At 34.8% G+C, this 26141-nt stretch overlaps 4 protein-coding genes across 4 annotated transcripts; 2 read left to right on the top strand and 2 right to left on the bottom strand.

The window, feature by feature from the left end:
• The first annotated feature begins 6411 nt into the window (after positions 1 to 6411).
• Positions 6412 to 8686, top strand: LOC117780774 (facilitated trehalose transporter Tret1-like). Its single transcript, XM_034617423.1, has 7 exons — positions 6412 to 6510; positions 6576 to 6718; positions 6813 to 6917; positions 6990 to 7075; positions 7157 to 7273; positions 7328 to 8473; positions 8539 to 8686. The coding sequence occupies exons 1-7, from the start codon at positions 6470 to 6472 to the stop codon at positions 8605 to 8607; spliced, it is 1707 nt and encodes a 568-aa protein (XP_034473314.1). The 5' UTR covers positions 6412 to 6469; the 3' UTR covers positions 8608 to 8686.
• Positions 8687 to 10968: 2282 nt separating this feature from the next.
• LOC117779830 (importin-5-like) lies at positions 10969 to 14182 on the top strand. Its single transcript, XM_034616152.1, is given in 6 exon segments — positions 10969 to 11199; positions 11258 to 11433; positions 11596 to 11920; positions 11922 to 12011; positions 12631 to 12880; positions 12948 to 14182. Coding segments are annotated over 6 exon segments (2211 nt in total). The 3' UTR covers positions 14087 to 14182.
• Positions 14183 to 15986: 1804 nt separating this feature from the next.
• LOC117781010 lies at positions 15987 to 17333 on the bottom strand. The gene has a single exon (XM_034617714.1). The coding sequence runs from the start codon at positions 17072 to 17074 to the stop codon at positions 16064 to 16066; it is 1011 nt and encodes a 336-aa protein (XP_034473605.1). The 5' UTR covers positions 17075 to 17333; the 3' UTR covers positions 15987 to 16063.
• A 542-nt stretch (positions 17334 to 17875) lies between these two features.
• LOC117781009 (excitatory amino acid transporter 1) lies at positions 17876 to 25175 on the bottom strand. The gene is made up of 11 exons (XM_034617713.1): positions 24896 to 25175; positions 21539 to 21864; positions 21371 to 21466; positions 21147 to 21314; positions 21042 to 21084; positions 20166 to 20208; positions 19911 to 20094; positions 19719 to 19849; positions 19220 to 19649; positions 19064 to 19160; positions 17876 to 18998 (listed from the first exon to the last, which is right to left on the bottom strand). Exons 2-11 carry the CDS (start codon positions 21721 to 21723, stop codon positions 18936 to 18938), a joined length of 1440 nt encoding a protein of 479 aa, XP_034473604.1. The 5' UTR covers positions 21724 to 21864; positions 24896 to 25175; the 3' UTR covers positions 17876 to 18935.
• Between the last annotated feature and the right edge of the window lie 966 nt (positions 25176 to 26141).

Here is a 26141-nt window from a genome sequence, read left to right on the forward strand (position 1 = left end):
GTATTTCAGTTAGCTGTGAAATGTGCTGACGCCAAATGCATGTTGAGATCTTTGATGCCTGCTAAAAGTTAGCTTATACCTTTTGAGTAGCATTCAATCCAAAACAAACATGCAAACTCATACACACACATGCAGGCATTCACTTTTACTTAGCTATTAAATGATAACCAGCAGTAAGAGCCATGGAGTTGGTGTGGTAGGTTTATCAAACCAGTCAAAGCACAGTAAGAACCTTTTTGGTAGGCCAATTTACCAATCCGCCAACACACACACACACACACACACACAAAGATAAAACGGACAGAGGCTGAATCACAATTTTCTTTTATTCTTACTTCAAGAACCAAATTGAAAGTCGACCCAAGTAAAATATGAAAAGCCATTCAAAAATTATTTGTTTTCAGAAATGAAATTGAAAATGATATCAGTTTGACTTGCGCTTGTGTTTACACTCTATTTACTATTGGAATCTCATTGGTGTCGAAATTACGTGTAGAAAGTAATTTCGATATACGTGTACTATATTATTGAAAAAATAGAATTAAGAAAATTGGAATTAAGCAATTGATTGTTGTTTGTCTAATAACACTTTTTATGTAAATTTTTCACAAATAAAAACTGTCAAAAAAAATTGCAATCTTATTAATGAAAACAAATGTTTAAAAATGAATAAAAGTTTACATTTTTTGTACTGGAAAGAGCTTATTTGCCTTCTGTTTTGCACTCCAACTTCAATATAAGTTTATAACCTGTTTTGTTGATTTAATTCCCTATGCCCACACACAGACAATGAATGACATGCATGTTCCACACACTCAAACACACACTCACAGCAAGTTGCATCCTGTAAGTGTCAAATGAAGTTAGTCAGCAACTGACAATCTAATAACAGACAACACACAAATACGATAACAGTTTGTTGTTCTTTTGTTTTTGGATGGTCTCACGCTGTTTGTACGTGGAGCACAGTTTTAATTTGTGTGTGGCACTGCATATTAAATAGGTTGCCACTAGACACATCAACACTACGTCCGTTCCTGACCCCATTGCCACATTGCCCACAACTCGGGAAGTTAATATAATTGAGGGGGCGTAAGGCACGTCATATGCTTTCTCATTCGATCAGCAAATGTATTGAAAATTGGCTTTCAATTGGCAAAATGGACTGCGTCTATGTATCTATGGTATAACTGATTAAGTCACCAGGGCTCATAAAAAAAACATTAAATGAAAATTAGTTGTTATTGTGGGCACACGTCGCTTAACCTGTCAGGGCATTTCCCCTTTGGGCCTTTGGGCAGGCACAAATTGACCTGCTATATTTAGTATTAATTGACATCACCTACATTAAGGGAATGCCGATAGCATAATAAGTAAATAGAAAACGGATTGTCAACTTCACTGATGATATCATAGTTAGATAAGAAATTATACTTATGTGTTTTTGCATCAATGTTAAAATGTATGATAATAAATTTGTGGATATTGTTAATTGGAGGCCGACAAACACTCTCTTTGACCCAAGAGTATTACTATGAAATGAAGAATTCGCTTAAACCCTTATTCAGTGTTCTGTTTAGTATTAACTTTAAACACTAACAAATTATATAAATTAAGTTTAATAAATTTAGTTTAACGTTTAGAAAATAGTTTAATGTCTCCAGTATATTTAACATATAATTACAATCATAAAAAATAAATAGAATAAAATAATATGTACATGCTATTCAATTATTCCACTAAGGTATTAAACGTGCTATACAAGGCAATTTATTAAATAAAGTGATATCCTTAGTCATGTATATATGATAAATAATGCAGTCAAAGTTATCAAAAATACTATATCCATTATTATACTCGATTTGCTTCTCAATTTATTGTGATTTAAAGGTATAAAAGCTTCCCACACAGAATCTTTCAAGTTTACTATAAGTTCAGTGGTTTTGTTGTATTTTTGAGTCGTTTTCTTATGACAAACACTGTGCTTTACACTCCTCCTCGTCCTCGAACAAATTTTTCGTACCTTTACAGCCACCATACATGAAAGATTCGCATTGGCGAGTATCCTTTATAAATCGCCACATCGGAAATAAAGCCTTACAGGGTCCAGTCTGACTTGGCTTGTCATCGCATTTACCTAAGGACTTACACACTGAAAACTAGTTAATAAATAATAAAATATAGACTGTACTTACTTGTATTATAGGCATAGCTGCTAATTAAAAAGATAATAAGAACGCAAATGACTGGTAAAATAACAGATTTCATATTAAAAGGATACAACTTTTTTTTGATAAGCAAAGCAAATTTAATTTGTGATATTTTTGCGCCTACTATGAACTAAACAAGTACTACATTGTTTTCTTATGTTGGGAAAAATCAAATTTAAGATTGTTTGCATTTACATTTATTTCGTTCACCTATTTTCATGCTTCATTTACAGATAATTTCCCAAAACAGGAGTATTAAAAGGCTATGTATATGCGTGTTTCAATTTCTTCATTAAATAAAACTAAATGTCAAATATTAAACAAATTTTGAAATTAACGTTATTCGGTTGCCTAGAAAGTTATGACTATGGAGCGATAGACTTGAACTCATTCCAATTGTCATTTAAAATACCATCAATTACAAGGCGACAAAAAAGTACGCACGCTTATGATTTTTCAAGTGTGATTGTATGTGTGTGAAAGGGGATGGATGGGCTGATTGTATTGAGAGTAATAGCAATAGCACAAATCCCCAGAAATTAAACCGCAAACAGTCGGCACAGCACCACAAAAGCCACACACACCAATACTTTCCCACATACAGTCACACAAAACTACACACAGAAAAAAAAACTTACTGTTGTGATATTTATCGATTCGCTATTATTCGCTCGCATCGAAAACGGTTTTTGATGCTCGAAATCCATTTGGCCATATCACAATGGCTTCATGCCGGGTACCCACTGCGTATACGCAATTTTATGTTATGTTCATTAAGCTGCTTTTCCATTGTGTGTGCCATGTCGCCGGCAGCTCTGTAAATGCCACTTTGACACTTTTTTAAGTATTTTCTACCATAAAATACATCTAAGAATATTTGAACTTGCTATATTTTTGTTTGCAAGTTGATTGAATCTGATAGGCCAAACAATGGGAACACATTTTTTCAATAATAAAAAAGATAGACTTATCTATAAAACGTTGCTTAGAAAACTATAGAGAGATATTTATTAAGATATAAAAATATTCTGAATAACGTATACTGAATATCCAATTAAATTGTTATTCTAGTAATTTTATTGAAGCACCACATGTATCCGATTTAATTTATTATTTGTCATTAATAAGCATACGTGTATAAAGAAAATTAATACCTTTAGCTAGATCTGATGTTTTCAATTAATGGTTTGTAAAATATTCAACAAGGCTTTTAGTCATGCAGTTTTACAGAGACTTCAAATCCGACTCACATTCATAAATTTTTGTCTTTGTTTTTTTGGCGGCTTCAGTAGCTAAGCTCATAAATACGCGACGCATTGGTTTTCAATTTGAACATGTGTTTGAGCCCAGTAAGTAAGCCATTTGTATACGCACTGTATTGCCTGTTCCTGTTTCATGTTTGTCAATAAGCCATTGATACTTTAATGTATGCACCGTTGGGTGTCGGTTTAAGTTGGCTCACTTCAGGATTTGTATGTTATTGGTTCAGTTAACGAATGTTTGACTGTTTGTTTGTTCCTGAGAGGGGATCGGGCTTATGAGTATATGTGAGTATATGACACATACACACATCATTGGCGGTTGGAAAAAGGCACTCGTCGCTTGGGGATTTTTATTAATATAAAAATTATTATGCCAAAACGAGACAGAATGTGCAAATTCTTGTTCTTAGTAGAAAACACCACAAATCTTGAACTGCATTTAATATCTATTATCATTTCTATTTTGATCTAAGTTAGCTCCTATTTCTTGTTCATCTTATAAGACTGCCTCTCCAACATCGATCCCTATCCTTAGCATTTGTCAAGTACAAATAGCTTTACTCTGCAATAGAAACCCCTATCAAAGAACCATTCAATCGAAGTTAATTCGTTCTAAAACACATTGCAATGTAAAATCAAATCTATTTACAATGTAATTAATGAGTACTGGCTAAAGTGCCAACAGACGATGCCTCAATAAACAACATGAGGGCTCTCAAATGGCAACCAGTGCGTAGTTGAATAAATAAGCCACGACCACGCCCACAGCACATACAGCAGATACACACACACAGGCTGGTACACACATATTGGTTATCGGTAAGCCAATACCCTAATACAAAGCAAATATTTATATTTGACATTTTAGACACAGATGCGAAATACGAGCCGTAATATATGGGAGGAATAAAGAACTCGTATATTCGTCACCATTTAGTTAGGTAAGGCTAGGTCTGGAATCAAATCGAAAATGCTAATGAGCCCGCCAGCCATTGTTATGCGTATGAGCATCATTGTCATCATCAGCGTCATCATCATCTGGATTGAGCTCATAAATATGCCATAAGGTTGTGTATGTTCGTATGTATTTACATACGTATCCACATGGTGCACAGAGTCATGATAAATTTATGTATTGAATTTCAGCAACAATTGTCAGTTGTGGTCGGGAATACACATGAATAATCGTCGTCCTGGTTGCCTGTTTGTCAACAATACTATGCATATCCTGACATGCTAATTATTTGTCCGTAATCTCATTATCGATGAAATTTCAGATGCCTACCAACACCAATTGCATTAATCAAAGCGAATTTTCTTTAAAAATAAATATTATCTGTTATGCAAAATGTAACCTTATACGAATGTTTAATAAAAACAAATTAACTTTCTAAACAATTTTATATGCAAAATTGAATAGCAATGACTTTAAAACATCAAGAAGATTATTGGAATCCGAAACACTTAAAATTTAAATCTTGTTTCAAAGTTTGGTTAAGCTAGATTGTTTAGGAAGGGAATACCACATGACACGAAGTCTAATTCACTCTCCATTAAATTATATACTAAATTAATTCTTATGAAATATTTAAAAAAATAAATAAATGTTGTCTTATGCGAAAACCAAGCCGCAAGCATAGCAAATAACTAAACAACAAACAGTTAAAATACAAATACCAGCAACCTTAACTTTGCAGCCTGACAAGGCTAAAACTCTCAAGTTTGTAGCCAATGGCGGTAAAATTTTGTTTTTTAAGCGAAATCAAGACAAAAGTTTTGATAACCGCGCACAACTTTCTTAACTTTTTGCCGCAGCAACCACAACAACAGAAAGAACAACAACAGCGGAAACTAAGTGAAATGACAGCAGCAATCGATGCGCATTAACTTGGAAAGTTCTGTTTCCATACTCGATATCGATGTTACGACAGAATCACTCACGAAAGTGCCCTCATTATGAGAAAGGTGAACGAATATTGGGATATAATAAGTTGAGTGTTCCTAGTTGAATGGTTGAAAACTGATAAAAGTTAAACATAAAATTATAATGATGATTACGTAAAAATAAGTAAAAGGGTATATTGTGTTCGTTTGAATGTATGTAACAGGGAGAAGGAGGCATCTTCGACCCCATAAATAATATATATTCTTGATTAGCCTCAACAGCCGAGTCGATAAAGTCATCTGTTTTTGTCCGTCTGACCGTCCGTCCGTCCGCCTGTCCGTCTGAGATCTCAGAGACTATAAGAGATAGAGATACCAAACTTTTACTCACAGAATCCAATTAATAACGTTATCAATTAATATAATCTATAATCTCATTTAACCGCAGCAAGATCAGACAAGAAGAACGGGAGTAATAGCTAACCAAAGTAATTAATATAGTTATTATTTCAATACAAACACCTAAAAGTATGCAGTAGTAATTTCTTTAAAGTACTTTTATATATATTGAAATAAGTAACGGGTATCCTATGGTCGAGATCTGTACTATAGCCTTTCCTATTTGTTTTAATTGTACTCTATCAGAACATTGAGACGGGATGCCAAAAATAATTTGTTTCAATCATGCTTCGCACTTGTCTATTAGATAAAAGCTTAGCTTTCGTGATAAGCATTTATTTTTGATTTGATTTTTTTAATATAACTAGAGCAATTTATTCATATTTATGCATAGATTCAAGTCAAAGCCTGAGTATGAGTTTCATTTACTTATCTCTCGCTAATATCGCATTTGCTTAGCAATCCAAAGATTATTATTATTAAATCTGTTCAAAATTTAACCTTTTCTTGAGTACACGTCAGATTTCTTTAAAGTATATGAGGAATTAGTATATAAGCGATTAGATACAAGATGATAAGATGCGTTCTACATATAAATGGGGACTTCAAGTTTTCACCCATCATAGTCGCAAACGTAGCGTCAAGGTATTAGAACTGTCTATTGAAAGCCAATTGTGAACTGTATTATAATTTAATAAATTTACATTTTCTATAATGGTAGAAATAAAAAGGTCTCATAAGGCGGATGATGAAAGGTGAATAGCAAGGTGTTAATTACTAAAAGTAAATTGATTATAATATTAATTTTATCTATTTATAGCCAAATTAACTTATTACCATTATTTATGAAAAGTGATAATATCAATGAAAAACCAGCTGGAGAAAAAGAAGAGGCAGTCTCTGACTTTCGCCGTGCCTTGCCACAGATTATAGCCGTAAACATTCAGAACTTGTTGCAATTTGGTAAATATTTTTTAGACAAGTCAATGTTTCTGTGTAAGGTTGAGAAAAAAAACAAAACTTGTTATATTTATAATATAAATTTTATTGTATTCAGGATATGGCATGATGCAGGGATTTCCCACAATTGCAATTCCTGCCATACAAAGCAGTCTAGAAAGCAGTTCAATAACTTTGAACAAGGAACAAATATCGTGGCTCAGTAAGTGATCAGTCGCCAGATATTGAATTTGATAAAAGCATTTTTAATTCTAATATGTCTTCTATCACCTAGGCTCCATAAATTTCATATGCACGCCTCTAGGATGCCTATTCTCCGGCATGTTCGCACAGTTTTTTGGAAAACGCCTAGCTATGCAGGTGTGTGTCTCGTATTCACTACATTGAACAACATTACATAGAAATATTTGCAATATTAATATAATTAATTGTTTTCCTTAGTTGGTTAATCTTCCAATGTTGGCTGCCTGGCTGCTTTTTCACTATGCAACCTGCACGGAGCACATGTACCTGGGTTTATGTTTCGTTGGCATTAGCTGCGGATTGATGGAAGCTGCGGTTTGTGGAGTATGGAGTGAATGTTCGAATGTCCACTGACTTATTTCTCTTTAGGTAATAACATATGTGGCTGAAATATCGGATCCAAAGTATAGGGGAATATTCTCGGCATTGCCCACCACCTGTGTCAGTTTGGGAGTTATTACACAGTTTCTGCTTGGCTCCTTGATGCACTGGAGGACCGCGGCAATAGTGAGCACGGTGATACCCTTATTTTCAATGGCCATGTTGTGCTTTGTGCCCGAGAGTCCAGTTTGGCTTATACGAGAGCGACGATTCGCGGATGCGGTCAAAGCGTTGCAATGGCTGCGAGGCTGGGTCTCCGAGCAAAAAGTCGAGTCGGAATTCAAGCAATTGTATGCCGAACTCATTACTCAGAAGTCAGCTAGGAAAGCTGTGGAAGATGAAGGGCCCAGTTCAATAGGCCACTCACTGAAGAAGAAGCTGCACATGTGGCATAAGCGCAGCTTTATCGCACCATTTCTTCTCATCCTCCTGACCTTCTTCGTATGCCACTTTTCCGGAAAGACGCCTATAAGATCCTATGCAGTGCTGATCTTTGCAACGCTTAAGGCTCCCATCGATAAAAATAATGCGACGATATTATTAGGCATCTCAGAGCTACTCGCCACAACATTCGGAGCAGTCTTCATTCACTCGACAGGCAAAAGGCTTTTAACATTCACATCCATGCTGGGCACGGGTGCATGCATTCTGGGAATTGCAATCTATGCTCACTCATTCGATATTATTGAGCTGACTGGGCTTGTGGTGCAGAATGAAACAGTCAATGCCTCAATTATTATGCTCAAAGAGAACAATTCTATGCCTCAAGATGGGCAACTGGTAAGAGAACAACTCACTACGATACTCCCATATAATTTGGAATCTGGGTATAATTACCTGGAATGGGTTCCCCTACTTCTCCTTCTGTTCGCCGCCTTCTTTGCCAATCTGGGCATACGCATGATACCCTGGGTATTGATTGGTGAGGTATTTCCGGCCGAAATACGCGGTAGCGCCTCGGGATTTTGTGGCTGCATTGGTTACTTATTCGGTTTCCTGGCCAACAAGCTATTTCTCTTAATGATTAGCGTGATGACTTTGCCCGGAACATTTGCCTTTTATGCTAGCGTCTCCTTTATTAGTATTATTATTCTATACTATGTTATGCCGGAAACAGAGGGTCGCACCCTGGGTGTAAGTACTTAAGATATATGTACAATTATTTCAATCAACCTATAACAACCCAATTTTTTATTAAGGAAATCGAAGCCCACTTCTCGAAGAAGTCCGACGTTAATCTGCTGCGTAAGACAAATAATGCATATTAACAAGATGACGAAACTAAAGTTATAGATATTCAATAAATGCCTTAATTTGTAACGAAACTAAATAAATAAATTTAATATATTCAATATTAGATATAAACACAAAAGACTACAATAGTAATATAAAACGGTAACCTATCTTATCAATTTCAGTTCTGACATGTAACTTTAAACTTTAATATTAGTGACTAGCGCCTTAATTTATAAGCTTTGTCTTGTAGCGCTAGGAATCATATCGTAAATAAATAATAAAAAAATAATTTAAATCAAATTAAGCAAAAAAACAGGGATTTAATTGAATTTAAATTAAATGTATATTTCTCTTCCTATCGATTACTAATAGGAATGTCAGTATGCTTACCACTTTGATTTGCTGATTGAGCCTGGCACAAGTTGGACATTTGATTATTCTGATGCTGGCCATTCAAGCATGCCAGAAACCTAATCAGAAATCAACTGTGAACTTAACCAAAGTGAAACTCAATCAATCAATTTTGAGGTTCACTCTGTTTGCCTGTGACAAGCTCAAGTTCGATGGACCAAGTCAACGGTAAAGGTCTCAAACACATTCACAAAACCAAAACAATTAATATGGTGCACAACTTGGATAATGGATGATATAAAAAAGATTCGATAAACATTTACCTAATTGTTGCCATGAAATCAATCAGTGCTGAGACAATTGTTTATGGTCTAGAATATCTCAACATACATAACATTTTTAGTGCAAGCTCATAAATCTTTATATGACCTTTTGAACTCATTGATTTAAAGTAACAGAGGCGAGACAACTGCTTTACTCATGTTCTTCCAAGCTATAAATTTACTGTCTCTTTTAAGTACTTTAATTTAAAGATATTGCATTTATTTGAATATGAACCATGTAAAGTGCAAAGCTCTACGATTTCCATTCCATGCAATTCTCCGCTCTCAACAAGATTGAAACGTAGTCTGTCTGTGTCCATGTAAAATGCATTACACAAATTGTCTTGTCATTTCTGTCACCAGGTGCCAGGTACAAAAATTCAAGCAAATTTCACTCTTGGGTAGAATGGGCAAATAGTCTACTGTTCTGATGCTAAATGGCAATCGCAAACTGTCTATCAGCGAAATTCGGGCAGAAAATTGGCATGGCAAAGTGGGTGTTGTATTTGCCGGAATTTCTAAAATATCGGAATTTGCATACACCCTCTACTTCCGCCCATTTCATGATACAGTTTCAATTGTTCCCCTGCTACAATTGACATGAAAAGGCGCATTTAAAACTAGCTGAAATACAAGAAACACTTTTATTCACATATGTGGACATTTCAAACTTTGGCTGTGAATTATATGGTAGCTTCCTTTAGTCATGATAAAATAAGCAGTGAGAATTACTAAAAATATTCTCTACAGCGCTATCAATTATAAATACTCGTTGTTTACGAATAATATTATACAGTTCCGGCTTTCATATTTTATTACAACTTTTGAAAGTTGCATTTAGGCTAAGTTTAAAAATATAAAAATTTTACTTCTTCAATACTAACTTTCTATACTAATAGTACCAACCGAAAATCTCCCGAATCTCCATAAATTTTTGGGAGATTATCGGTTGGTTTTGTTTTCTGTGGCACCCCTGAATATTTTGTAATTAAAAGTCATTAAAAAGCATTCTCTAGGATGTTGCAAAAACCTGTCAAATACACAAGTGTTATTTGGCTGGCTGTTCTGTACAATTATTTGAAAATTCCAATTGTTCTTTTAATTTTTTTTTTGATTCTGCTGCCAATACTCGTATGTCCAACTCATAGTGCTTAAGTGCTGCCAAGAACTTCAAAGTTGCCTGAGGGGCAATCAACGTTAGGCAACACCAACGAACCATAAAGCAATGCCAAAACAAGCAAACCCATTAGCCACGCTAAGGCGAAAAATGGGGCTGCTATTGGCCAATGCTTTGAGCCGGAAGCTAGCCAAATAAATTTTGTATGATGCTGCCAGGTCCAAAAGAAAAGCAACAGAAATTGTAACAATAATTTCAACAGGAAGCCCAAGCATTCTGGACCTAATCATATCACTTTCACTACTACAACCAAAAAGCTGGGAACAGATTTCATTCCATGGTATAAAGGAAGACAAACGGTCACTCGCAACGCCCAGATACTTTAAGCAATTCCCCGCACGATGACAAATTAAATTAAATGCTTCCATTAAAATTCAGAAATCTGTTGCATGACTCCTAATTTATTGATTATTAAGTAGGCTTGGAAATTTTGTTTAGCCACAGAAAATATATGGATTCTGTTGAAAGCGCCAATTAATTGTATTCGTCATTTTCTTCATCTCATTAAAAGTGAAAGTTGTTTGATATTTTTAGAAAACGAAATGAGTGCAAACCAGATACAATTTGAATATCTTCTATATTCCCTATTGTCGATAGAGAATATAGAGCGCAAACAGGCTGAGGAAACTTATAGAAATCTTTCACGGTAGCTGAAGGTAACCAATTTGCTTGGCAGCATTTGCAATGCTCAACAGTCCGAGGAGATACGACACATGTCAGCCGTCTTGTTGCGCCGTCTCTTCAAAAACGAGTTTTTGGACTTCTACAAAAAGGTATTATATATGGAAAACTTGTAATCATAACTATGCTCAGTTTTTGCATATCTTGTAGCTGGCAGTGGACTCGCAGCAGCAGTTATTGCAGCAGATATTGATTAGCGTGCAACAGGATGTGACGCCACAGTTGCGTCATAAGATTTGCGATATTATTGCCGAAGTGGCACGCAACCTCATCGATGAGTGGCCTCAAATCTGTCAGTTTCTGTTCCAATGCCTCGATTCATCAAAGCCATTTTGAAGAGTGTTTCATCGATCTTTGGTAAGCAGAATACACAGTATATGTATTTATACAAACAGACCTTGACCAAGTGCATGGAGAGCACGTGTGATGCTGAATTGAGTGCTCACGCCGTTCGTGCTATTGTCGCCATTATTTTCTATAACGACAAGAAGAATATTTTTGAAAATGATGACAGATCTGGTTGAGGATGCCACCTGGCAGACAGACGATGCCATCGATGAATTTGATCAGTGTGATAATAATTTTGTTGCACAAGCCTCGCTGGATCGTTTGGCCTGTGGATTGGGTGGCAAAATGATATTGCCGCACATTTGTTCAAGTCTGCCCGAAATGCTAACCCATACGGACTGGAAGCATCGTGTTGCCGCCCTTAATACCATTGGGATCATTGGTGAGGGATGTCACAAGCAAATTGAACCCATGCTCGATCAGATATCGTGCGGTGTACTAACCTTTTTATACGACCCCAATCCAATCCCAACCCCAATCCCAATCTCTCTGCAATGCCCTTGGAAAAATGTCGACGGACTTTGCGCCCAGCTTTGAGAGGAAATTCCATGCACAGGTAAGGAATTATAATTATAGCAATATGAGCTTGAAGTTGACAAAACGCATAGAATTATTTTCGCATTTTCAACAAAAATTCTAAGAAGCTTGGTTTAAAGCTAAAACTTGACATCAAATTATCTACATTATTTTAATTAAATATCAATGCATATTTTATACAATTTAATATATAGTTTTGTCGATTACAAGTATTATTGAAAATAAGGCTATATATTTGAACTCAAAATCTTTAAGTGTTTTTTTCTAATTGCGACTTCTTAAAATATAAATCAATGAATGTTTTTTATTATTGATAATCAAAGTCATTGACTGAATGTTATTGTGAATTATTACAAATAGATGAATATCTAAAATAAACGCCATTAAAAACTGATATTAATTGAATTATGAAACAAAAATATTTAAAATAACAAAAAATGTTTATTTTTCCGTTTTTAAAAAGCTTTTAAATTCAGTGGTGACATTCTGGAGCTTTGCATTCACACATCTATAAAAAGAACATTGGTTTAAAATAAAGCAATTTTGGAAATAAAAAATAAGCTTACAATTATTTTAAAAGTTTTTTTTTATTTGGTCGCTTGCTTATTTTTTATTGTAACTTTTAAACTCGATTTCAGGTGGTGCCCGGTTTGTTAATGCTCTTGGCAGATGAGCAACATCCTCGTGTTCAGGCTCATGCTGGCGCTGCTTTGGTCAATTTCAGCGAGGAATGCCCCAAGAATATATTGTTACGCTATCTCAATGCCATTATGGCCAAATTAGAGGCCCAACTGAGCTCCAAGTTCAAGGAACTGGTCGAATTGGGCAACAAGCTGGTCTTGAAGCAGATTATCACGACAGTTGCATCGGTGGCGAATAAGTGCCAAGGTGAATCAATTGCATACTACGATCGTATAATGCCATGCCTCAAATTCATACTGGGCCCGCTTTGCAGCTGTTCAAGCATTGCCCTATTTGCTCGACTGTGCCAAGATTAAGGGCACACAGTATCTGGAGAACATGTGGCTATACATTTCTCCCGAACTGATTAAGGCAATCCGCACCGAAACGGAACCGGAGATACAGTTTGAGCTATTGGATTCATTGGGCAAATGTATTAAAACTTTCGGTCCCGACTGCCTCAACGAGGCGACCATGAAGCAGGTGCTTCAAATTGTCAATAAGTTTGTGCAAAACCATTTTGAAAGCGCCGATAAGAGAATGGCTGTCCGTCTCGAGGAGGATTACGATGATGGCGTTGAGGAACAGCTGGCTGATCAGCATGATACAGACAACTGTATGCTAGCCAAGGTTGTAGATATTATTCACGTTCTCTTTCTTACAGGCAAGGCGTCTGTCTTCGAGCAGATATCACAGGATATTGTTAAGCTTCTACATCCCAATCGTCCATATACTGATCGCTACTGGGGTCTTTGTGTATTCAAGGATTTAATTGAATTATCTGGTCCCTCTTGTGCATCGTATCAGCATATATTTATACCACCATTTCTGCAATATGTGGTCGATAAGTCACCCGATATTCGACTGGCAGCTGCCCTTGGCTGTGGAGCTTTGGCCCAGTACGGTGGGGATCAGTTTGCCTAGACATGTGCCCAGTTCATTCCCCTTTTGCTGCAAGTCATTAATGATCCTAAATCACGCGAGGGGGAGAATACAATGCCAACGGAGCATGCCAATTCAGCAATTTCTAAGATCCTCAAGTACATCAAATCGGGTTTGACCAATGTGAATGAGTTAATTGCAGCCTGGCTCACCTGGCTTCCCACATCAGATGATCTCGATGAAGCGGTTCACATCTATGGCTATTTTTGCGATTTAATTGAGAGCGATCATCCTGTCATTTTGGGCACCAATAATTGTATTCTGCCCCGAATTGTATCCATTATAGCGGACACCTTCTGTAACGATGTTCTGGAAGCGAAGACACCCCCTGGAACCCGCCTGCTCACCATTATCCAGCACATTGACTCTTATCCCGAAGTGATGCAGGCATGTGCCCACTCGTTGAATCCCAAGCAGCAGGAGGTGTTGCATGAAGCATATCGAGAATTTTGCGCTGCGGCATCAACATAAACTGGTGGCCAAATAAATTTCTTCCCTCTACTAGAGCAACAGAATATTCTAGAAACTATATTTTTATATATTCAATTTTGTATACATGAGCTAAAACTTAAGTCTGTTAATTATATATTTTTATATATATAATTTAATGTTAATAAAACTGACTTGTAAAATTTAAATAGCATCTGGATTTATAACATTTTTAATCCAATTAACAAAATTCCGTAGCTTATTGACGGTTTTTTGTATTAAATATATAAAAATATAAAATATAGAAAAAGGATTTCAACGAACGAATTATATTAAATCAACAATAAAATATATGTTTTTTTAATAATAAATTAAATATAGATATTACAATAATTTTCAAATGTTAAACTTAACATTTTCAAAGATTATTGTTTTTTTTTTTTTTTAATTAAACAACAAAACATGTAGTTTTCTTTATGTTTAATTATGCACAATAATGAAAATATTTGTTTTAACTCATAATAAATAATAATAACAATACAAAAAAAAAATAAAAATAAATAAATATATAATTAATGTGTAATATATTTGAATAGAGAAATAAATATATAATGAACCTGACTTTCACATTTCCTGCTATTGTATATCTGGAAATGTAAGATTATATTTCCCTTATCGAATATGTACAGGGTAACAACTAGTCGTGCCATGCCACCGAATCTCAGCATTTGCTGCATTAAATGTTTCTGTGTAAGTTTGTTGCTAAAAGGACTGTTTAGAGGGGAGATGAACGTGATGAACGAAAACAAAAGAAATTGAAGCTTAAAACACATTTGTTGCCAATTGTGATGACAATTTTATGACTCTGGTTTTTTATGACTCAAGTTTTATTTATGATTTCTGTCTTTCGTCTCTGACAATTTCCAAAGAAATAATACTTTATCAGAAGATTGTTTTCTTTAATTGTGAAATGTTTATCAAAATATTTAAAGGAGAGAACTTTTATATGGTAAATTATACATCATTCACTTATTTTGCGCTGCCAGCAAATACTACCTGTTTACGTTGATGACCTGCTACCTCTAATTCCATGTTCTATTTTCCAAATCATTTATTTGACAGTCAACTTGTGAGCTGTGTACTTTTACGACATTTAAGAAAATTTATGGCAACACCTTGTCTGCAGAATGGCGGCCCGGAAGTCGGCAAGTCGTCGCCAGCTGCAACAACGATGGAGAGTAAACCAGATTCATGTTGGGGAAATTGCCAAAAGTCATTAAGCTTTCGCATTGGTGCAACAGCAATGAGATTTCCTCACCTGCGTCCCAAGGTTGGCAATGGAAAGCCAACGAGCAATGCAATCCTGTTGACGGCGATTATAAGGGCTCATTATTTTTGCAATCCCATCATACATATCTGTGTGTATTCTTAAAATTTTATTCTAATCTAGCTAAACATCCTTTGCCATCTGACGTTTACCATTAATATAATTACATTTTCATTTCCGTTCTGGCTGAAAATCGCATTTGGCAAGCAGTTGCAGGGCGTACGTGGCGAATGAGTGATGTGTCAAAGTAAAAAGAATTACGTAGTGTCTCAATCCGACAATAAAATATGTATATGGTAATTACTTAGCAACACTCAGTAAATAAGTTTAGTACAGTACTTTGATATGCATTATTTAATTTGCTTAGCGACAAATATTACTAATTAATTAAGTTAGTCGATTTTTTATGTAAAAAATTGTTTAAATCAGTCTAAAAGAAAATATTTTTAACAGCAATGCAATTAAAAGTGTAGAGTTCAAGTCGCAAATAATGTAAGTATTTAATGTTAAAGCTTTAATCTCTTCTGTTAATTTAACAGAGATGCAAGTAATTAGATATTTTTATAGCTGATTTTCCTATTTTAAATGTACAAGTTGAAAAGGGGGGAGGTGATATACAATATTATTTATGGCGTTGATTAGAAATATAATTAAGTTTATTTACAAATGTGAAAGTTATGCATCTGAATAAATTATCGAAGCATTTTAAAGCCCACATAAGTGCAGATTAACATGGTACAGCATACAATGGAATATCGCAGTTTTCCAGCATCCAGTTTTCCCTGAGAATTACAACAAAGCAATTCAAAAACATAGCGCCAAAAAGAGCGTCGTTGACGAGGGGGAGGTTGATTGATAGACAGCGAGTCACCTTTGCTTAGGTCCTCACTTATCTCTATCAATTCCTTGAAGCTCTTCTGATTGATGTGATCCCTTGGTTGCAACTCTTCCAGATAGTTAATGGTGCAAAGTTCTTGCTCCGACGAGGGATCCATTTCGCGTTCTGATTCTGGCGACAAGTTGTGTAAGGAAATTGTCCAACAGGCAAACTTATCTGCTTTTTGCAACTGATTGTGACCGACGCAGTCCGAGCATACTGTGCTCTGACTTTCATCAGCAGTACTTAACGGATAGTAATCGTTGGTTGCCGTCTCTCTGGCCGTATCCCACTCGATATAGTTCGTGCTCATTGCTGTCATCGGCTCGTCGCGGCTTGTATACGCATCCTGCCATTGTTGTTTTATCTCGTGCATCGAATCCGTTTGCTCCGACTCATCTTCAACACTTTCTTGTGATTCATCTTGGGATGTGACTGCATCGTACTCTTCCTCATAGTGTCTTAGGTACTCCAGATGCTTGAGATAATCGACGCCGCCACGAAACCGCTGAGAAATCGGCAAATAGTATCTTTGCCTGCGTACAGGAAAGTTGCGCCAACTCGACAGCGGCATCTGACGACTTAGAATAGGCAACTCTCTGAGCCAACCATGAAGATTCAGTTGGTCCTCCTGGTTCCGTATGCTGTTCACAAGGTCATGGGCGCGCATCCTGGCGCGTTCCGCAATAATGGCCACGTGCAGCCTGCGCTCCAACTGCCGACGAGAGAGATATGCAATTTGACGTGCCGCAATGTGATATTTGTGGCACATGAGGAACAGCTCATTATTCGTTAGCTGATGCAGCTGATCCATCGTAGTGGGCATATTGGCGGATGCGTATTCGGTTTGAATGCCGTTAAGACAGTTCCTAGACTTTTTTATTTTTGTGTTTTACGTTACTGTCGAATATACTGAAAATTTAGAACTAACCCTTGCCGTCATTTCTCTCTTATAAACTACTTAGTCAGACTCCATCAGTTTGTTGGAAATGCTGTCTAGGAACCAAAGAACATATATGTATTTTCATATATTAGATCAAAATTATTATGACAGTTGTCAGTTTAAAGTGGAGACATAAATTTCAACATATTCAAAGTGCGACATTTTACCTTGGGGATAATCAAATTATGTTCAATAAATCAACAGGTATTTAAATTATTGCGTTAACAAATCTATTAATTACTTCTTTGACACGTTTATTTATGACGTGGTGCATCGATTTAAATCAAATTTAAATATGAAATACTAAATTATAAAATGGCCATAAACAGTTTCATAGAGATATCTCAGTTCATCTCATATATAGCATGCTTTTATAAAACAAGTCATTTAAACTGACACAATAGTTGTGTTCTTTGAAAACGATTTAAAACCTATAAATTTGAAATTCGGTTTTAAAATTCTAAATGTCAACCCATAAATACTATTAATAAAAAGCCAACAAAATCGACAGTTGAGAAAAGAAAAATTTACAATTAAAATTAAAAATAAGAACAGAGTCGCTACCTGTAAAGGTCTACAAAGGCATTTAGAAAATATACAGTACATTTAGCTGTGCTTGATGAGCTATTATATAATATCCTCCGGCAGAGTTTAAGCTATGATAAGGTGAATTTCAATTTTATATAAGTACATGTACAGATTGAAAAATTTTATTTGTAAATATTTAGGCTACACAAACAACTACAAACAGCTTTTATTTTCTTCTTAATTTATTATATAAATTTTGACAGATGTCAAAAATGTTAATCTGGAATAGGCTGCGATTTGTTTTTCAATATATGTTAACATCTAAAATTTAGTTAACAACATGGAATAATTAATATTGCTATTATTCTTTTGTGCTATTTTACGTATTTAATATTTCTGACATTTGTTTTGAGCTTTTGCAGCGCAATATTATTGTCATTTAATATTCTTGTTTTTCTTCAATTTTTTTTTTGTATTTGGAAATTGCTTTTTATTTTTGTTATTTTTTTGTGATTTGGCTTTATTAATGCTGACACAATTATGTAATAATTTTTAATTATTCTTAAGCTATTAAGTATTTACAAAGCTCAACTTCAAACAAGAACTTTTAACGGCATTTAATTTCTGTGTAAATTTTGATCGAACGATTTTTTTTTAATATTCTTTAACTCTAATTGTTCTTACAAACTTCTATAATTTTCATAATATTTTGTAAAGTATATTTTAAATAAGAAACAACACGTATTTTATTTGTCTTAGAATTTTCTATTCGTAACTATGGATAATTTGTAATAACGATACTTAATATGTGTCTCTTGTGCCTTTATAACATTTCTGTTGTTTTAATACTAAGCATGAAAATGTATTTGAAATTTGAACTCGATCAATTTAATTTTAATTATAATCAAAATTATGTACATCATGTAATATGCTAATTATTCATATTATTACTGGCTTTTTCAAATGTTCCATCGAAGAAAAAGTATTCAATAAATTCGTGTTGATGTTTTGACAGTTTAAATAACTGTTGCAAATTGCTTGAAATTGAAATTGCGTCTTGGCCGCTTTAAGCCACAAACCAAATGATGAGGAGGGGCAACTAACGATGTCGAGAGACCTCAGGCTCGATCTGCACATGGATCTCGTCGTCGTCGTTATTGTGCTCATCCTCGATCACTCATCGTTTGCGATTATAGGCGCCAAGCGAGGACTGCCTTCATTCTTTCATTTCGTGAGCATTCGCGCCAAGCTCGAGCAGCTCATGTGGCTCAGCATTCAGCTAGTTTAAGATATATTTTTAATAATAATAATTGAAATGAATTATAATGCAGGTTTCGTACATACCCGGTCTACGCTTGCCAAATCGTTCTTCGATAGATGATTAACCAAAATTGTGCCCAGAGCATCGCACATGACGTTGATGGTGGTACGGAATCGATCGCTGTAAATGAATGTGATCAAACTAGGATCTGTCAGCAGATATATTTAGTTGGTACTTACAGCAGCCAATCCACTGCAATAATCAGAGACACATCCTTGGGCTCCAGACCCACAGTATCCAGTACCATCACCATTGTAACCAGACCTGCCTGTGGTATGCCCGCAGCACCAATAGAAGCTGCCGTCGCCGTTATACTAACCGCCACAATGGTGCCAAAGGAGTAACTCATCTCACGATATTGGGCGATAAAGAGAGCTGCCACAGCCTCATACAAGGCGGTGCCATCCATGTTGATCGTGGCACCCACGGGTATGACGAAACGTGTTACACGCGGATCGATTCCCATGTTATCCAAACATTTGATGGTCAGGGGCATGGTGGCCGAGCTGGAGCCCGTACCGAAGGCAGTGGCCAATACCTGACTCAGTTTGGCTATGAAGCGATATGGCAATTGACGTGTGCCCAAAAAGAATATAAGCGCAATGGTACCTAAGTTTCAAATATAAAATCATCATTATATTATCATGAAATGTGCTTTATTTCAAGAGATCAGCTTACCAAAGCCATGCAGGAAGAGACCTATCATCACGGTTATAAAATACCATCCTAATGACTGTATTGTTGCCGCTATAGACTCCATCTCAATAATCTTAGCTGCTATCAAAAAGGCCACGCCGAGTGGAGAAATCCTAACGTTTTCATTAGTTTCATCAGTTAGAAACTTAAGATTACATTGTTTTACGTACTCACCAAATTACCCAAGATGTTATTGTCATCATTGCCTCACTGAGCGTGGTAAAGAAATCCTGCAGAAGTTGTCCCTTCTCTCGCATCCGTCCAATTGTTGTGCCCAAGATCACACTGAACATGACCAGGCCAAGCACATTGGAACCCTCACGTTGCGCCGACTTGAATTCCCAATTCTCCATGGGCTCTGTAAGATCAAAGTGGTAACACCGATCGTCCCCATAAAATAAATATATATATATATATATATTTACTCACGTGCTGGCGAAATGCTGGTGTTTTCAAATATCTCCGTGCGATGCTGTAAGAATAGCAGTTGATAAAACTTACTTGTAACTATCAAAGCTTATATATTTAATTGAAAATGTGTGCGAAGCACTTAAATAGGATTAGGATACACAAAGATCATTTAGGTCCATATTCGGGAACGGAATATACAATTTCAGATTCTTTAGAAGAAATTATGTATATAGCAACTTATCAAATTATAGAGCATTTGATTTCTCTATTACAATAAACTTTCTGATTAGTTGAAAGTAAAGTTTTTGACTTTTATGTAAGTGAGTATTCTTCCTATGAACTGATCTTTATGTCAACAAGTGTTTGAGTAAATGAAATTAATGTAATTCTGTCAATTTTACCTATACATATGTACTTTATATATATACGAGTATAGTTATATATATATACCATATATATATCAAGAACTGTCCGAGTTGAGTACTTTGATTCAATTTGATTCATACTCGTATATTATGACTGTGTCTGTGGTGATAATTGATAATAATTTCAACGTGTACGTAAATTATATATGCATATAGACACAGATACATACACAGATACAGACACAGATACAGATACACAGACTAATACATATACATATGCAACACAGACAGAAAGTCCCCTATAATTTTCAATTTCAATTGAAACGGAAAGAACTTTGCTTTGGAGTATCCTATCATGTCAGTTTTGATTATGTGCCGCGATGTGATGAGCTTTAATCAAATTATGTAAGCAACAGAACAATTGAATAATTGGCTCGGTTGCAGCGATGCGTGCTCGGCCATAAATTAAAAAAAAAACAACCCCGAATAATAAGAAGTTTATCGAATATATCTGTATATAGAAACATACCTGAAACATTGTCGATTGAATAATGTTATCCGTAAACATGTTTCTGTTTCAGTAAGAAAAAAATAATTTAAGATCGTGTATGATATTTCCAAAAATTTAACCTACCGCACTAGATCCATTAAAGTATCGGGTGTTAAAACCTTGGAGGCCTTGTCAATGGTCTCTGTACGGGTTTCCACAATTTTGGCACCCTGGCCGGGTCGGATTGTTGTGACTAGACAAATGCCCAAAATAACAGCCGAGATTGTCGTGACGAAGTAGTAAGTAATGGCTCTAAAAAAAATTAAAGTAGTTTACTAATAATCTTTCGGAGTTCTGAGAATGTTTACCTGGTGGCAATCTTGCTGGACATGCTCAGATCCAGTCCACCGATGGCACTCGTTATGGAGGAAACCAACAATGGTACGATGAGACACTTCAGCATGCTGTACACATAATTATTAAGATTAATTATGGCATTTCCTTGAGTTGATCAACTGTTGTACTGTTGTACTTACCGCAGAAATATTTCACCCGGAAATGATATATACATAATCTCACGCTTTGTCCACTCGCCGGTACTGTTCTTGATGATAAAGCCCACAAGACCACCCACAAATACACCAATCACGGTGGCCATTGTGAGCACATTCTCCTGCATGAAGCTTTTGAACTTGCTGGCATTCTGCTTGGGTCGCGTCATTGTGACTCTGTGTGAGTATTACCCTAGGCCCCGTACACACGGGCGGGGGGACGTTGCCAAAGGTGGGTTTCAGTTGGACCTAGTCGCAGCTAAGCCAACCAAAGAAATTTCCTTGTTTTGATCCCTTTGCTAGGAGTAATGCTAAAATTATAAGAAAAATATAATAACTTCATGTAATATAATTTATTATAATTTATACAAAATTAAAAATAAAATTCTCTAAAAGCAATTATATCTATACCTTTATTTTAAATTCCTTATCTGCCTAGTAAATTAATATTTCATACTAACGTTTTTGTTCACGGAAAATTTTAATATCTCACATTTATTTTATTTCTATATTTATAGGATCAATGTAGAATACAACAGTATTTGAAAACAGCCGAAAAAATTTTAAGCTTTCTTTTTCAATCAAACTTTTGATATTCGTCAAGTCCATTATTCAAAAATTTTATGTTGAGATCGATCTTAATAGCTTTATATACGTGTATTAATAAAGGTATAATAAAAACCATATAATAATTTAAATAGTACTTATATCTACAAAGTCTTGAGGATTTTTCTAAATTCTATTGCAGTTGTATGAGTAAACGTCGTAGATATTTAAATAAATTACACAGCTATTAGAGTTTCAATGTCATTTAGCGTCAATTGCGATTTGACACCCATTGCTTGTGTCCAAATGTGTTTCCTCAGAGAATGTACAAATGTGCGAAATGCAGCTCAATTAATGTATCTTCGCTGATTGTTGCATTGAATGTAATTGAGAAACTTTTTGCCATAGGCGTGCCAAACAAATAAATTTACATAGGCGACCGCCTAACAAACCGACCACCTAATGAAAAGTAATGTTCAATTTTGTACACAGAATATGAACATGGGTTATTCAAATCGTGTCGGACATTATAGATGACTGTGATCAATGTCAGCTGATAGGGATGATCATGTGCGAAACTGATCCAAATTGTTGGAGGGCTCTTAATTGAGCACCCAGACTAGTGTTTAATTTTTTTTATACATACAATTAAAAGTTTTACATTCACATTAGAGTGCATCGATTTATAGCCCCAATTCTTCTTAGAATTTACCAAAGATTACGAACATGGGCTATCATTTTTTTCGAAAAGAATCGATGCACCCTAATGCATTCTTAATAAATTAGGGAAAGATCTGTCTATTTACGAATAAAATGGTTACACTGCCTTATTTTAATCTCCAATGAAGTTAAATATTAGAACAAGTATGTAAATTTAATACAGAAGATAATCAACTCAAGGCTATAAAAGGCGATTGATAGCGATTTATATCAAAACTTATTATTCTAAATACTGAATGTAATATATTTAACCGAACTATAACTACTATTTACGTAGATTTAAAAGGGTCATTCTAGTAGTTATTTCTAGTGCCTGACGGCATTTAAATTAATTCTTTCATCTACTAGAGAAAACAAATGAGGTTGTCCGCCTCCACGTAGTAGTTTTTGTTGACTTTGTTTATATTGTTGTTGTAATGCAAATCAATTTGCGGACCCAGACTATGAATTATTTGCATCTAAGGTTGTGAATCAAAACAAATGCTGGTTATATACTATAGATTTCGATGTTAATGCTAAATAGTTTTTCGATCAACATTCAAATAATGTTATATAAAACCGTGTCCAGAAATTTAATTATCATGTTTTACACACCTGTTTGACTGACTTTTTGTTAATGTAAATGTTTACAAATTAATTAAAATGAAAGTTATTCTCATCCCCTTTCCGAGAAATTATAATTTAGTAAACAAAATGGATTGAAATGCATCTATTTCCCGATAAGAAATATTCTGGTCCGATTGTAAAAAAAAAATCTAATATATATTCATTTTTAATTTATATAACGTGCTCTTTTGTATTAATTGAATCGATTTCTATTCTAATCGATGTTTAATCTCTGTCAAAGGCCGTTAAATTAAACTTGATGAGTCAATCAAATCAGAAAACAATTATAATCACTATGTATATCATTAAGCAGTAAATGTTTACACATAAAAGCATTAAGAGAAATGAGAAAAAGACATGAATATGTAAAACTAATCAATTGTTATGACACAGAAAAACATTTCATTTTTTATTTAAAAAAAAAAACAAATTAAATATTAAAATCCATTGGCATACTTTTTTTTTAATGTTATTTAAAAGTTAAAAATAATGAAATTTGATGAAATGAAACTGTCAAAATATTAATTTGATTAATAATGTTTAACAAAAATAAATAAATTTCTTTTTTTTTCAGTATTCAATATTCACGAGCTCAAAATTTGATTTTAGTTCTGAAGAAGGCGAATATATCCTAGTCTATTTTTATAACCAACTAAACATGACAACAAAAATAGTAAAGTGTGCTAAAATTAGGACTAAAAATAAATAAAATAATAAACTAAAGAAAAACAAACTGTGCAATGTTTTGTAGAAGCAAAGCTGCCAACCCTTAAGAAGGATACAGGGCCTTGGCCCTTCGACTCAACGGTTTATCTCAGGCGAGGCGAGGCGCTTATCAGCATCAGTTATCAAAATATTCAACGCTCTCTCTTAACTAAGTAAGCGAAAATCGATGCATTAGCCAATTAAAATATATTTGGTGGGAGTATTTGACTAGTTTATACCCAGTGCAAGGAGAACCACAAAAGTGTAGTAAGTAAAGAGTCTCAAATAAAATATTTTTATAGAATTTCATATTGTTGTACATAGTACACAAAAATTTTTAGCGTTTTTTTATCAACTTGTTTTTTTTTTAAACTAAATATTTTCTATATACGAAAGTCGAAGAGTAAAATTTTGTTAAAGTAAAATCTTTTAAAGAATAAGGCTATGCATATGACAATCGTTTATAATGTAAAGCTTATCCTTTGGGACAATTAGGTGCGACAATGAGAATTTAAAAAACTCACCCATTAGGAAAAACAATATCAATATAATTAAAATTATTAAAAGAAAGAAATGTCCTATATTTATTTGTTAATTGTATTTTTAATGTTTGTCATTCACTTAATTCACAACTGCTGATGAGAACTTTTGTATTTCTCAATGAATTGTTATTCATTCTTCATAGAAGACATTTAAATGATATACTAAGTAATTGTCTCTGCCAGAAATGTTTATAGCTTTGATATCGCTTTTTATTACACTTACAAATTAGTATATATAATAAATTGCCGCCTGATCTAAATTTGCATAAAAATTTAAACCTTTTGGTTAATTTGTTTAATATCAACTTGTTTAATATACACAATACAGAACGCGTTTTTATTGTGCTGTGTTGTCGAGCACGCGACGATGGCACGACTGATCGGACTCATTCACAGATCACCGATCGCAGAGCCACAGTTTCCACAGTTGCAAATGATTCCACTGGCAATTTGGACGAATGCGAGAAAGAGAACTGGGAGAACAGACGGCTCAACTTTGCTTGCCTGATAATAAAATAGTACTAAAAACTACATCAAAATCAAATTTGAAACGTAGCCAACGAGCGAGCAGAATCTTCGCGACTGCGCTGCCAGCGTCAACAGCACAACTTATCATTGTAGGCGTGTGTGTGTGTGTTTGTGGATGCTGGATTACTTTCATTCATCAAATTGCTTTTGCAGTCGACGTCGCAGTTGCTGCCTTTGGCGATACTTATCAATTGCATTCAGCGCACACGTAGCGCATACGACGCGTTGCCACTAACGCCAACGTCAACGTCGCGGCGTCGCATAATTAGCAGCCTTATTCACTGCATAGCAGCGTTTACTTAGTTTCGCTTTCTATCACCAGGCAAAACTGAAGAGAATTCATTATCAACGCCTAGCATTTTAAGGCTCGAGCTCTTTTGCTTATTTCAATGCATTTTCCTTGCACCTTCCTTAAAAGTATTTCAGTGTTCTATCGCCCACTTCCTTGCGCACTCTTTTCATTAGTTTCAGCATTGTATAAGTTGCTCTGATCAACCTGATATTGTTTTGCTGGTTTGAAGATAAATAGGGATTTAGAGACAAGGTACGACTTAGTACAAGTTCCTCTTCTTATATGCTTAATTAATCCAAACAACAAAACTTTGCTTTACTATAAGTATATTCGTAGATTGGCATCCTTTTGAATACGAATTTTTTTTTAGTATTTATTTTTCTGATTTCAAAAATTTATTCTGAAAAAATAGATCTGTAGATATCCAAATATGATATAAATTCATATCTGAATACCTTAATGTAATTTATTATCCTGTTATCAACCCTATCAATATTTTATTACTAAAACATTCTAAAGTTTTCATTCTTATTTTCTTCAAGTTCTGCAAGATCTTAATCTAAGCATCTGAAATCAAGATGCGTACCATTATTGATATAAGAAACTTTTGAAACTCATCCGAAAGCGTGATAGAACTTGTAATTAGGTA

This window comes from Drosophila innubila, assembly GCF_004354385.1.
Source record: "Drosophila innubila isolate TH190305 chromosome 2L unlocalized genomic scaffold, UK_Dinn_1.0 4_B_2L, whole genome shotgun sequence".
Lineage (NCBI taxonomy): Eukaryota > Metazoa > Arthropoda > Insecta > Diptera > Drosophilidae > Drosophila > Drosophila innubila.